Here is a 12,211-nt window from a genome sequence, read left to right on the forward strand (position 1 = left end):
ATGAGAAGGAGGAGGAAGAGGAAAAAAACAAAGGTTACTCTGTTAGCATGTAACGATATAGACCCTGAATTCTTTTGACTGGAAATTGAAGAAAGGAAATTGGTATTTAACGCTTTTGCATTGCAAATTAGTACCGAACGATTTATCTCACAGTACACGTTTCTACTTTCGATCGAATTTGTGCGTCTACGAACTATTGGCTACTTTCAGTCATTTTCGATCCACTCGCATTTTTCTAGCACTGGAAAATTTCTCAAGTTGGAAGAAAGTAGTTACCGATACGTTGATTTCCTGTTAAACTTCTCAATTTTCTCAAAGTCTTTAATTTGTTGAAATTGAAATATAAAAGTTTGAGAGTCGCGGCGGCGCTACGTTGTTGGCTTTTGGAAAAAATCCAAGGAAAATTGCACTTTGAAGGAGTACAGTTGGCACAGTTATGCGACAGCATCGTTAAACAGGTGGTTGTTGGTATTTTATTCTTTGTTTGTTCCGACGACACACGTGCCTTCTGCGGACGTAGTTCAAGCGACGCGTTCTCCATTTATTAAACTCAATTACACGACGATTGATTTGGCGCAAAAGGAAATAAATCCTCGGGCCAGTTTATATGCGATCGATGTTAAATGCATAACGCATCGATGCTATTTTCATACCACAAATTATCGAGGAAGAACGACTGGCTTACTTATTTAGCCGATAGAAACGTTCAACGACTATGCAGGCAAGCGGCGAGCAAATGGAAGAAGGAGAAGACAAAGAGTGGAAAGAACTCGGAATAGATTACTGCTTGACATTTCTGAATGCTTCTCTCGTATTAATACTGAATCGATTGATGTCGCGCGTATGCCGAATCGTGGAATATTTTAAATTGATAACCTTTGGTATTACGTAAAGGAAATATTTTCAAAGTTAAATATTTTCCATTTAAATATCTAGAAACGAAAAAAAAAAAAAAAATAAAAATAAAAAAGAAAAAAAAAGAAAATAAGAAGCGAGTTGCCAACAGTGTTTCCGCTTTTCCTTACATCAGACTGACGAAACTGTGACGGCAATCGACCGTTTGCCGCGATGACGGCATCTACTTTGACATTCTTTCGCATAATGACAAACTCTTATTATATAATCGGTTTTATTTTGCTCTCGGTATCTTCGTTCTTTCTCCATCCACCCTTTTTCCCACTCTTTTTATAATCTACGAAAATTGACGTAAAACAAATTTAGCTCATTTCGATACATTCCCGTATTCTCGATACGTTTATTCTTATTTACAATTTTTACCCATAACCAGGTGTAAAATATTCGAGTGTTAATTTGATTTACGAACGATCGGGCAAAGGAAAAGCAATAAATAAATTACGGCTGATCATATACAATCTTGGCAAAACCTTTTTATTCTTCAATCTTTCCTTACTTTCGTTTTGTCTTGGACAATGGTCGTATTAAAATTATCACCGACACTTTAATTAACGATATACGCACGAAACTGCATATACATATGTACTCGCATATTTACATCTCGTATGCGTGGACTTATATATACGCGTGTATGTTAATGTACACCTTTAAGGTATACATTTCTGCTTATCGATGATGCGCGAATACGAGGACAACGCGTTTTCAGGATGAACACGAATCCGAGTACGAAGAGTTGCTTCCCTTTCGTCGCGCACTGTGATGATGTCTTCGAGATGACGTTTGCGACGGTGACCTATGCTTGGACGAAGACTTCTTGCTCTTCTTGGATCTATGCGATCGAGAACTGCTCGGACTGTCGTGGTTGCTGTGACAAACAAACGATTGCGAGAGAAACAGAGGAAGAGAGTATAAAAGAGAGAGCGAAGAAAAGAGATCGATTACGGATAATCGAAGCGCTGGTTTTGGCTGTATTTACGAATAGGCATAGATAAACTGTCACTACGTTGTACGCAGTATTAGACGTGATAATCGATCGAAAAAGTCGCGTACCTTCTGTGAGAACTTTTCTTCTTTTTGTGTTTCTTGTGAAATTTTTGTCTATCTGTGTAACTTCGACTCCCGCTTGGACTCCTCGATCGCGGTCTAGATCTTTTGCCGGTCAAATCCGCGCTCTTGAGCCTGTCCATCAAAGAGTTCCCACCGGAGGTCCTTAAATCGCAAGAGGACTTTGCGTCCTCCAACGACGGCGATGGAGATGGCGACGGAACGGAGTGTACTTCGTCCGAATCGTCTTTCCTCGTTCCTACCTGATTCGCGACAGTCGCTACGGTTCCACTACCTTTAGGTAAACCGGAACTCTGTATTTGACTTAAAAACGCTGCCGCTTTCTTTTTCCTTTCCAATTGAAGCTGCCTTTCTCTCGAAGTAGCAGCCAGTTTGTCACGTGCTGCAGCAACTAGCTTATCCTTGATTCTATCTTCGGCCTGCTTGTGCCTAATCTCCTTTTGACAGTCTTCCAGAATCTCGTCCGTAAGGTCCACCAACTCCTTTTCCTCGTTTTTCCACTTTTTTTCCGACTTCCACGCTCCACTGCCATCTTTGTCCACGGAAACACCGATCAGCGAATTCTGTTCGTTCGAATCTTGCGGCGAGCTTGGTTTTGAATTTCCATCTTTGCTCTCGGCTTCCATTTCATCGTCACTCTCTTCCAGTGGCAGTGCGTTTCGTTTTTCGATCACCCCGGTATCCCCGTCCTTTGGCTTTTTTATCGAAAACGAAACTGTCGTCACTTGTTTCACTCCTTCGGTGTTCGACGACGCCGTCGTCGTCGTCGTCGATGTCGTAGTCGTTTCTTTCATCCTTGGCTCGCACTTCTTTTTCGCTTGTATCATCTTCACTCTCTTCTGCACTTCCTCCATTCTTTGTTGCTTCTTCTGCAATTCCTCCAGTTTCTTCTGCTTTTCTTCTTGCGGCTCCTGTTTCTGTAACAGCTCTTCCTCTGTCAATACTTTCGGGTTTACCGCACCTTCGTATATTGTCAGTTTGTGCGCGTAATAACCGTGGTACTGATGCGATAATTCCAGAAAATTGAATCTCGGATCTCCTTTATTTTTAACGATCGCCTCAAAATCTCTACCGTTCTTCGCCACGTAACTCGCCATTTTATCTATAATTATTTGTACATCCGCCGGTGGAACGATAAACGAAGGTCTACTTAATTGTTTCTGAGATGTGGATCCGTACGGTACCAATTGTGGCTGTGACTCATTCGTTGTAATTTGTGTCGTCGACATTTCATTCGTACATGTTAATAAGTTCGGTACAGCCATTTGTAATGGTGACTGTATCTGCCCGTTTGGTCCGTATATTACTGGACCATGAGAGTATTGTACAGGTGTGGCAGCCGTTGTAGCCGTTGCAGTCATCGCAGTAACCGAAGTCGAATAAGGGTTATAATTCTATAAAGAATAACAGAGAATACATTACGTTTCGCTTTAACCATGTTTCTGTTTGTCATATCTTGCGATCCGAATCTTTTACCTGTCCTGGCACAGGATGATAATATCCTGTGCTAGTTGTTGATTGAACCGTGGTTTCGCGATGTAGCGGCAGTGCTTTCGAAGGCGGTGGTTTTCCGGTTATTTTATTTACAAGCATCGAATAAGCACAGTCCGCTGATGGTTTGTACTGTATACTTGGAATACTGGGAGCCTGCAAACAACGACGAATTCGAGATTGATTTGTATTCGAGCCACGTTCACGAGAATCGCACGATCTACTACTAGAGTACGTACAAAACGTATCCGAAGCAGAACGCATTAACTGCAAGTTACATACCGCTTCTATTTTAGTTAAGGACGACGCCAAGCTCGGATGAAGATACGGTTCATCGTCTTGATCGGATGATCCTTCTTCGTGTTCTATCATTAAAAAGAATACAAGTTAATAAAACGTTCGGTTGTATACCGGCTTACTAATACTTCCTATGTGTTACAGAGATAAACATGGATTAACAAATGTAACATAGAAATACTTACAGATGGAAAAGCTAAGTAGAATCAAAGTAGATGTGGGTAAATAAATCCTGCTTTAAATCTCTTGGATTATTTTAACACGACATAATAATGTCAATATTTAAGAATGTTGTGATAAGATGGTCTCTTAAATAAAAAAATATGCCTACCAGATTCTTCTTTCTCCGGCTGCTTTTCAGGATTATACTTTCCAGTCTTGATCGCATCCAGTATATATCTATAATATTGATGAAGCCGTCCGTCTATCGACAAGAAGGAAAATTGTGGATTATTCGCTTGCTTCGCTTTAATTAGAATCTCCATTTGGCCACCTTGACGACTTATAAATAGCGCCGTTTTCGTTATGATGGCATTCAACTTTTGTGTTTCTGGCTGTTAAGAAGCAACAACAATAACGATAAGCATGATGAACAGAAATACGAATTATATATATATATATATATAAACACATCTATCGTTGCTTGTTTACCAACCAGTGAAATACCCTCTGGAATTTCCAACTCAGGCGGTGGGACAAAAGTTTGATCCTCCTCCTGCGAACCCTCAGACTGTTTTGGACTTTGCGAATCATCGCAAGCAATTTTCGATCCATTCCCTTCCTCGTTGTAGTCATACGCTACTTGAGTGTACGTGTTCTCTGAATCCAGAGCTTGATGTAGCCTCTTTATTTCTTCCTCTGAAAGACGACCATATATACTTTGTTGTTGATTTCGTGCATCGATAGTAAATACGATCCACTTACCATGATGAACAGCATCTTCCATTTCGTTATTGTAGAGAGACCGATACCGCTCTTCGTCGCATAATTGCTCCACTTTCAGTTCATCCTCGGTCAGGATCGTTCGATGATCGAAACCACCTGTCGGTGGTTCGTATATCCGTAAGTCCCCCAGAGCACCTCGTCCATCGTACCTATACACATACATAAATCGATTTAAACGTAGAAGAGATGTTATGTGTTTCAGATAGCAATTTGCTCGATTGCGGCATCTGAAAATTGTGTCACGAAGCAAACCCTGTTTCGGTCAACCTCAAAATTTCTCTGAAATAGAATATAGTTATACCACACACGTCCCGTTTATATCACTTTACAAAATAATAACGACAACGATATAATAACAGCGATAACAATTCGATTGTTCTATTCATTCGAACTATTTGTTACTATTTGTAAACATCGCGGAAACTTCCGTAATCAGTCTAAAAAGTTGTGCAAAAAGTATTACTCTCTCATATCTATTATTAGCGGACAACGAATGACATTACGCTAGAGTTTCTCTTGTTTCGCGAATGTATAATCGTTTGCATTGAGCATCGTTCAATTCGATCTTGTACAGATCCAGAAGCAGAGGCGAACAACGGGAACCGCGTTGTGCGTCTATGTAGGTAGATACACTCGATTCTAGAACGCTAAAATACATACCATGCTGAACGATTATAGTACCTACAATCGTCAGCTGCCGTTTGTCTCTCTACGCTGTGTCTCACCTTGCTGCTGCGCCGTTGGTCAGCCACAAAACACCAACGTGATGAGACCACGTTGCTCTACGACCGTGCAAAGCGCGTATATATCGCGCTTCCACACCGCCTGTTCACAGCCAAGACACCTGCAGAAACCTTAAACAGTCTCCAGATTGCTTATCCGTACGTTAACCGTTTATCGTTGAATTTTTCCAACTGCTGCACTTTGCTTAGTTTCGATTGATATCGTTCTTCTAAAGGTTACATGTACGGTGCATTTATGCAAGAATAAATATCCTAGATGATAAATTTGTCTAGGTTAGGGAAACGGACCTGTCTATTTTCAATGTGCTATCGCCCATCCATGGTATCAAATGCTTTCCTTGATCAATCATTTTCGCCTTGTCATCATCTCGAAATAATTTGCAGCTATATCCAAACACCAACAGCTCCTGCGGTTCCTCTTCTCCATTTTTTTTACGCAGAATCCCCGAATCTACCATCCAACGCTGACTTTTCGATGTCGCCATTTTCCACCTACTGATCCTACTTGCGTTCCACCTTGTACATTGTACATGTCCAATAGCCAATAAACCTGAAGTTGGCTGCGGGATTAGAACGTTGCTCAGGCCTGCTACCATAATTTTCAATCCTTTTGTCCCTAGATCCGAAGGCCTGTGACTCTCTTTACTGTGAATATCTTGCATAATGCAACAGCGTATCCGAGGCAACGAACAGAAATTATTTAACAAATTTATTAATTAAATGTCAAAATTATTTGTCATTAACAAGTGTGATCACTCACAAATTTCGTATTTATTTTCTTTACCATGAGGAAGAATATTGCCAAGGCATAAATCGCCCGCTCTCTAATATTGTAAACTCCAATCAAATTTCACTATACATATGTCTTTTTACGTATTTATTAAATATGTATATACCATGGTAATTTAAATAGATCTCGATATTCGTATATCGAAACTTTGAGAAAATCGTCCGAAAATTGAGTCATGAAAATCAACTTTTGTTTTTCATGTTGATTTTTTACGATTCAATTTTTGGATGATTTTCCCGAATGTCGAAACCTATTTATGGATTGGTGGTAGGATACACACAATGGGAGAAATACAGCTTGGAGATGTAAACGTCTTAAGTTATACTATCAAATAACAGTATTGATTAATTATAATGAGACCTACCTATAGTCGCATACAGTAGAAATTTTCCAATAGAAATCAAGATTAAAATATATATATATATGTACATATGTATATTTGCCATTGCCTATGCTCATGATATTTGTATAACTTAATGCGGCCCTGACTGAGTATTGGTTTTCCTATTTTCTCAAGTTTCTGGTAATTTGTACGAACATGTTATTTTTAGCGTTCTATATTTCTTCCATTGATTATAATATCTAATTTACTCATGGACAAGTTACTAGATCGAAACATAAATAAATAAAATTAATAATATTTTGTTTTCGTGTTCAAACTTTCTATTACAAATTCATCGACTTCTCTCTTAAAGCGTTTTAATTTCTCAAGTCCAAATTACATGATTAATGTATTAGCATGACTTATATATATATAGTATATGATACATATAGTACTTGATTCTATGTACCAACATAATTAATCACGATTCAATTATGTGATGATCTGCGATTCTAATAGACGAATTATAAACTATAATTAAGGGTTGATAACGTTGTGTAAAAATCAATGAACAGATATCGTTAGAAAATTAGATATATTTACGTTTTGTAAAATGATAGCACACTGGTACCTGTTTCTTTGATATTAATTTTAAATTGAGATACGTTTGTTTCCAGAATAAAATTATTGTGAAGTAATAACAATTATTTTATCGAAAAATCGGTATACGGATCGTTCGCGTAACAATTACACATATTATAGTATAATTTCACAGAATATATTTGCAATAGAATCGTATAAAAATAAAATGCAAATTGTTCATGGATAGTAACTAGTTCAGCAAAAGTATGGAATGTAGGTATCTCATGACCGTACATACGTTACACGATCGTTGGTATAAAACGATATTGGTCATCCCGGAAGGCATGTCATAATCGTTAAGTCATTGTTCATTGTATCGAGTATTATAATAGTTTATAATACTGGCATGTACAATATTTCTATATCGTACGTTTCATTCATCTGAGTAATGTCATTACTTCATTCATGTCTTTTCTTTATAGAAAAAAATGAATTGTTTTAAATAATACACTGCGCATACGATTTTTAAAATACCATTTCTCCAGTTATATAAAAATTCAAATTCGATAAATCTTAGTTTTATACAGAGTACATATATTTATACGATAAATGCGCTTTTTCGTATACACCATCGAATTCTAATTATTTTATTTTATTTCTTTCTGAAACGCATCTTAAGTACAGCTATTTTCTGCTTTGTTTGTCTTTTAGACAAAAAGAAAAAAATCTTTGAAGAAATCTTTGAATTGAATCATGTACTTTAGTAATTAAACGCGCTGTTTACTCGATGGCGATTCCTGTTGAAACATTATTTTCACATGTCTATCGTCGAAAGCGTATCGAGATTATCAATACATGTTTGAATGGTACGCTGCTAATTATTTGATCGTCCGTTTTACGTCATGGAAAAGGAAAAATCTTGTTCACATATATACCACTGCGTAACGAAATGATAGATTACGTAATCGTATTATATCATTCCGCGTTATATCCAAACAAAGAGCTTTGTGAAAAGTATTTGATCGGAGAGAATAGTTTTAAATCCTCGATCTTCTTATGATAAATACTTAGATGTTACTCGAAATTATCGCGCAATTGTGCATGTAGGAAGCTTCTATTTCTCGTATATTCATAAATGTTAAAATATTAAGTATATTATGAGTACTGTTGTTTGATCGTGATGTTTGAGTATTATAAATATTAGATAGTTCATGCATGAAACTACGAGTCATTCATTCACGTACAATTATTTAGAGAGATAATTCGAGCTTCTCATCGCCATGACGAGGCGCAAAAGTACATTACGTATCAAGTATACAATATGAAATCATGATTTCTGTTCTTAATTGATTTGGAAAGGGAAAAGAAAAAGAAAAAAAGAAGACAAATAAATGTTACGAATTGACTTAACACGGTCTAACAGATTTCATACTGCAATAAATGATTAACATTATTTGTCGTGTGACTTGGAAACCTCAAACATCTATTGTAGATTTCAAGCTTTCATAGCGATAGGATGTCATATTATTGATTTTTTCGGAGTAACCGTGTTGCAAAACGAAAAAATTGATAATATGATATCTACTATCTTATTGGATATTTATCATTTACATTTGCTTTTGCCGTCGAGTAATTTTTTCCAAAGATCAAATTGTTCGCTGTACTTGACCATGTGAATACTTATACCTCGTTGAACATTACACGCACTATATGATATCTTTTTATTTAAAAATTCATTAGCATGCGTCCTTTTGATACCCAGTTTATTTGCAACTATACCAGTCACAAAAACATCTTCAAGTTTAAGATATGTTTGGTCTAACGCAGCATCATACAGCTTACGTATGATATCGCTGGATAAAAGATACGCTGGTCCGGTGGTGAAGTCTGGGAAGATGGCATGTTTAAACTGTGCTTGAGATACATAATACTTGCTCTTTTTGTTCCTAATTGGTTTCCATTTTTTGGCTAGTCTGCCAAATATTACGTTCTTCTCTTTTGCATGTTTAATCGTGAAAGCTTGCAAACGTGGAACATTAATAAACATGTCGTCATCAGTCTTTAAAAGAAATTTAACCTTGGAGCAATAACTATCTACCCATTCGAGGGTAGAAATTGTTTTAAGCGTCAAATTAGAATACGAATCTAGAAATTTTCCCCGTATTACGTCGTTGTAAGTTTTTTGTTCCTTTCTCAAAATTGTTTCCACTTTGGAGTCCGTAGTTGCACCTAACATGAACAAGATACTAATATCGCTTCTCTGACCAAAATGACCCCATGTTTGTCGTATTGCCATTCTAGCCTCTAGATGAGTTGGCGCAGACATTATTATTATTACCAGATCCATTTCTTTACCAAAATTTGGACATTTCTCTGGTATTGGTACCATATGGCCAGCTTCGTAAATAGCACGCGCAGAGTATTCATTGGGAAGCACAGAGACTGCTTTGGTCTCGTTGACAACCTTGTCCATTTGCGTAGGTGGTTTTTCACTGCTTTGCTTGGAAACAACGATCGATACGTTCGCAGTTTGAGAACTAGAAGATGTTGACTGTGTAGTAATCAGAGCATTGGAAAGATTAGCATTTTGTACACTGTAAGGATCAATGACAGATAATTCTGGAGAGTCATTTTTGGACAAAGTTCCTATATGAATCTCTATGCTGGTGTTTGATCGTTGCTTGTAAATCTCCAGAGATGCAGGTCGACCTAAATAGAATATAAAATTTCTTAAAACATGTAGACGCATATTCAACCATCATCCAACGATAATCAATAGTTGATCCAACTATTATCAATAGCAATAAATGTTAAAATCATTTCGTAATTGTATGTGAGCGGCATATTTAATATTAGCAAAGAATCAATACTTACAAATGTTTCGTGGTACAGTATACTGAGGAACATCGTAGAGAGTCGTACGATAATACGCGTAGAAAGTCAAACAGATCAATCCTAGAATAAGGGTTCGCAAAGAGCGACTACGAAGATGTAGTAATTGACACATGGCGATCATTTTTATTGCTCGTTTATTCCACTTGCTTTCTTTAAAACAAATCCTTCTTCTTCATCTACATCGTCGTGATATTCAATCCACTACAAACAATAATTCGTTCGTCAGAAATTCCCCATCGTAGTGGCGAGCTCAGCGAAACAAATTGACGAGTATTTAGATAAATAGATTATCCTCATATTGTTTCGTTTGAAATCATTATAAGATTAATATGTCGATCTTCCTCCGAGTTTTCTTTTATGGTACTAAACATGTTTAGAACAGATGGTCGGTACGACAACAGTTTAAATCTTCTTTGTAAAGTGCGTGACACTTCGTGTCCTTAAACCATTCTTTAACCAAGGTACGTCAATTTCCGATGCGTTACCATGTATTAATACGCACAGCTTTTTTTAATACTATCCAGCAAAAAATAGACGAGTATATTTATACAGAGGAATTTACGTAACTTTCATATTCGCTGGACGAAGGAATCGTTTTGAGTACATGAAAGTCTGACTACTATTCCGAAGTTCCGAATGTCCTATATACTATGGAAGTCTGTGGTTCCGATCCCAGATCCGAGTAAATACACGGTCCTGTCCAGACGAGTATGCAACACAGGCCTCTCATCTTACGGCACTTCGTGAATCATGTTCCATGTTCTGAAATACCGATCGTGTAAAAAATCGGACTGTTTCCTACGCCCTCTGCGATTTACAGCGGTAAATGTAAGAATTACGTTCAATACAATTACTAAAGTTGGTAAAGTCACAGACAAGTGGTGAAGGGGTAAAGCGTACATGATTAAAAGTCCGATAAAAATACCCCTCTGGTTACACGATACACGTGATTAGACGATTACACCAGGGATGATATATGTACATACGATATGTACGTATATATTACATTGCATCTTAGAATATTCAATGATTTAACGATAGCAGTCTTTCTTACTTTATTTAAGCACGATCTCGTTAAATACAGCGTGAGATACGTAGTAACTGGAACCGCTTGGATTACTACATAAATAACGATTTCAATGAAAAATATTTCAGATGAAAGTTGAATGGTTTCAAATTAGTTTTTGATAATTATTAGTAGTATTAATGTTATTGCTATTACAGCAGTTTGTCCTTATTGCACTGATATCAATGATTTTTGAATATATCGTTGGGGCACGATTCTGAACAACTTTTTCCTATTCTGCCGTTCGGTCTTAGTTTTCGAAATATTTGCAAAGAACTGTCGGTACCAATCGGTGAATTCTGCCTATAATTGTGCGTCCGTGACGGATCAAATGACACCTAACCCAAACCTAATTTATATTTCTTGTTCATAGTTTATGTACTTTTTTATGGTCCTGACCGCTATAGTATTTCTTTCATCTTCGTTATTATTATATCGATATTCGTCATATCGATCACATCGGATTGTCGATCGTTAATTATAATTGACATCCTATCGAAAGTCGTAAAATTCGTTTCTCGAATAGTACACCTATCGAATAGTCGTATTTCCTTTTTTCCCTTTGAGATGTCGTTGTTGTCACTCACGCACTTTCGTTCAATCGTTCGTTCCTCGAAAAGCGGGAAAATGATTAATCAACCGGATAATAATCTTCCGAGTATCGATATTCATTCGTACGGTTTGATATGGTAAATTTGAGGAATCGACCGATCGTTCGAAGTTAAATGTAGTCGTGCTGATAAAGTATAGGATAAGCATAGTATCACGAGGTATTAGGAAATGAGAGAGTACAAGGCAAGTCAGACGAAAAGCGGAAATAATGAACTAAAAAAGAAAGAAATTCAAAGATAGAATAAAATAAATATAAAATAAAATATCTTGCAATGTTTCTTTACGAATTTAAAATTGCAGCTGGTGCGAAATACGAGCGATTGATCGATAACCTATTTTTCCATAGTTGGCAGAGTGCCAGATTTCAAGTGAATACGCTGACTCTGAGAAGGCAAATGGCGTAACTTCATCCTAGGTCACGAATGTTTTCATGTTTACTGGACTAGCGAAATTAATAACGAGACCTCGGCGGAATCGTTGAATCGTTC

The 12,211-nt window shown here is 37.1% G+C and overlaps 2 protein-coding genes across 3 annotated transcripts; both read right to left on the reverse strand.

Moving 5' to 3' along the window:
• Window positions 1–1,368: 1,368 nt before the first annotated feature.
• On the reverse strand, window positions 1,369–6,269 carry LOC132908236 (splicing factor, suppressor of white-apricot homolog). 2 transcript variants are annotated; one of them, XM_060962029.1, is made up of 8 exons: window positions 5,745–6,269; window positions 4,693–4,862; window positions 4,424–4,626; window positions 4,100–4,322; window positions 3,754–3,836; window positions 3,457–3,627; window positions 1,966–3,374; window positions 1,369–1,780 (listed from the first exon to the last, which is right to left on the reverse strand). In XM_060962029.1, exons 1-8 carry the CDS (start codon window positions 6,116–6,118, stop codon window positions 1,618–1,620), a joined length of 2,796 nt encoding a protein of 931 aa, XP_060818012.1. In that variant the 5' UTR covers window positions 6,119–6,269; the 3' UTR covers window positions 1,369–1,617. The 2 variants fall into 2 exon arrangements, with proteins under 2 accessions (XP_060818012.1, XP_060818013.1); XM_060962030.1 differs by having other exon boundaries at window positions 5,439–5,882.
• Window positions 6,270–7,146: 877 nt separating this feature from the next.
• LOC132908237 (beta-1,3-galactosyltransferase 5-like) lies at window positions 7,147–10,809 on the reverse strand. Its single transcript, XM_060962031.1, has 2 exons — window positions 10,025–10,809; window positions 7,147–9,859 (listed from the first exon to the last, which is right to left on the reverse strand). The coding sequence occupies exons 1-2, from the start codon at window positions 10,164–10,166 to the stop codon at window positions 8,754–8,756; spliced, it is 1,248 nt and encodes a 415-aa protein (XP_060818014.1). The 5' UTR covers window positions 10,167–10,809; the 3' UTR covers window positions 7,147–8,753.
• Window positions 10,810–12,211: the final 1,402 nt, after the last annotated feature.

The sequence above is a fragment of the Bombus pascuorum genome, chromosome 6 (genome assembly GCF_905332965.1).
Source record: "Bombus pascuorum chromosome 6, iyBomPasc1.1, whole genome shotgun sequence".
Classification (NCBI taxonomy): domain Eukaryota; kingdom Metazoa; phylum Arthropoda; class Insecta; order Hymenoptera; family Apidae; genus Bombus; species Bombus pascuorum.

Bases quoted from the DNA above. Each gene is read 5' to 3' on its own strand.
- LOC132908237 (XM_060962031.1), bottom strand. From the start codon at position 10,166: ATGATCGCCATGTGTCAATTACTACATCTTCGTAGTCGCTCTTTGCGA. The intron at 9,860-10,024 runs GTAAGTATTGAT...TATTCTATTTAG, and splicing joins TACTGTACCACGAAACATTT to GTCGACCTGCATCTCTGGAG.
- LOC132908236 (XM_060962029.1), bottom strand. From the start codon at position 6,118: ATGCAAGATATTCACAGTAAAGAGAGTCACAGGCCTTCGGATCTAGGG. The intron at 4,863-5,744 runs GTCCGTTTCCCT...GTATGTGTATAG, and splicing joins AGCACATTGAAAATAGACAG to GTACGATGGACGAGGTGCTC. The intron at 1,781-1,965 runs GTACGCGACTTT...TGTTTGTCACAG, and splicing joins AAGAAAAGTTCTCACAGAAG to CAACCACGACAGTCCGAGCA.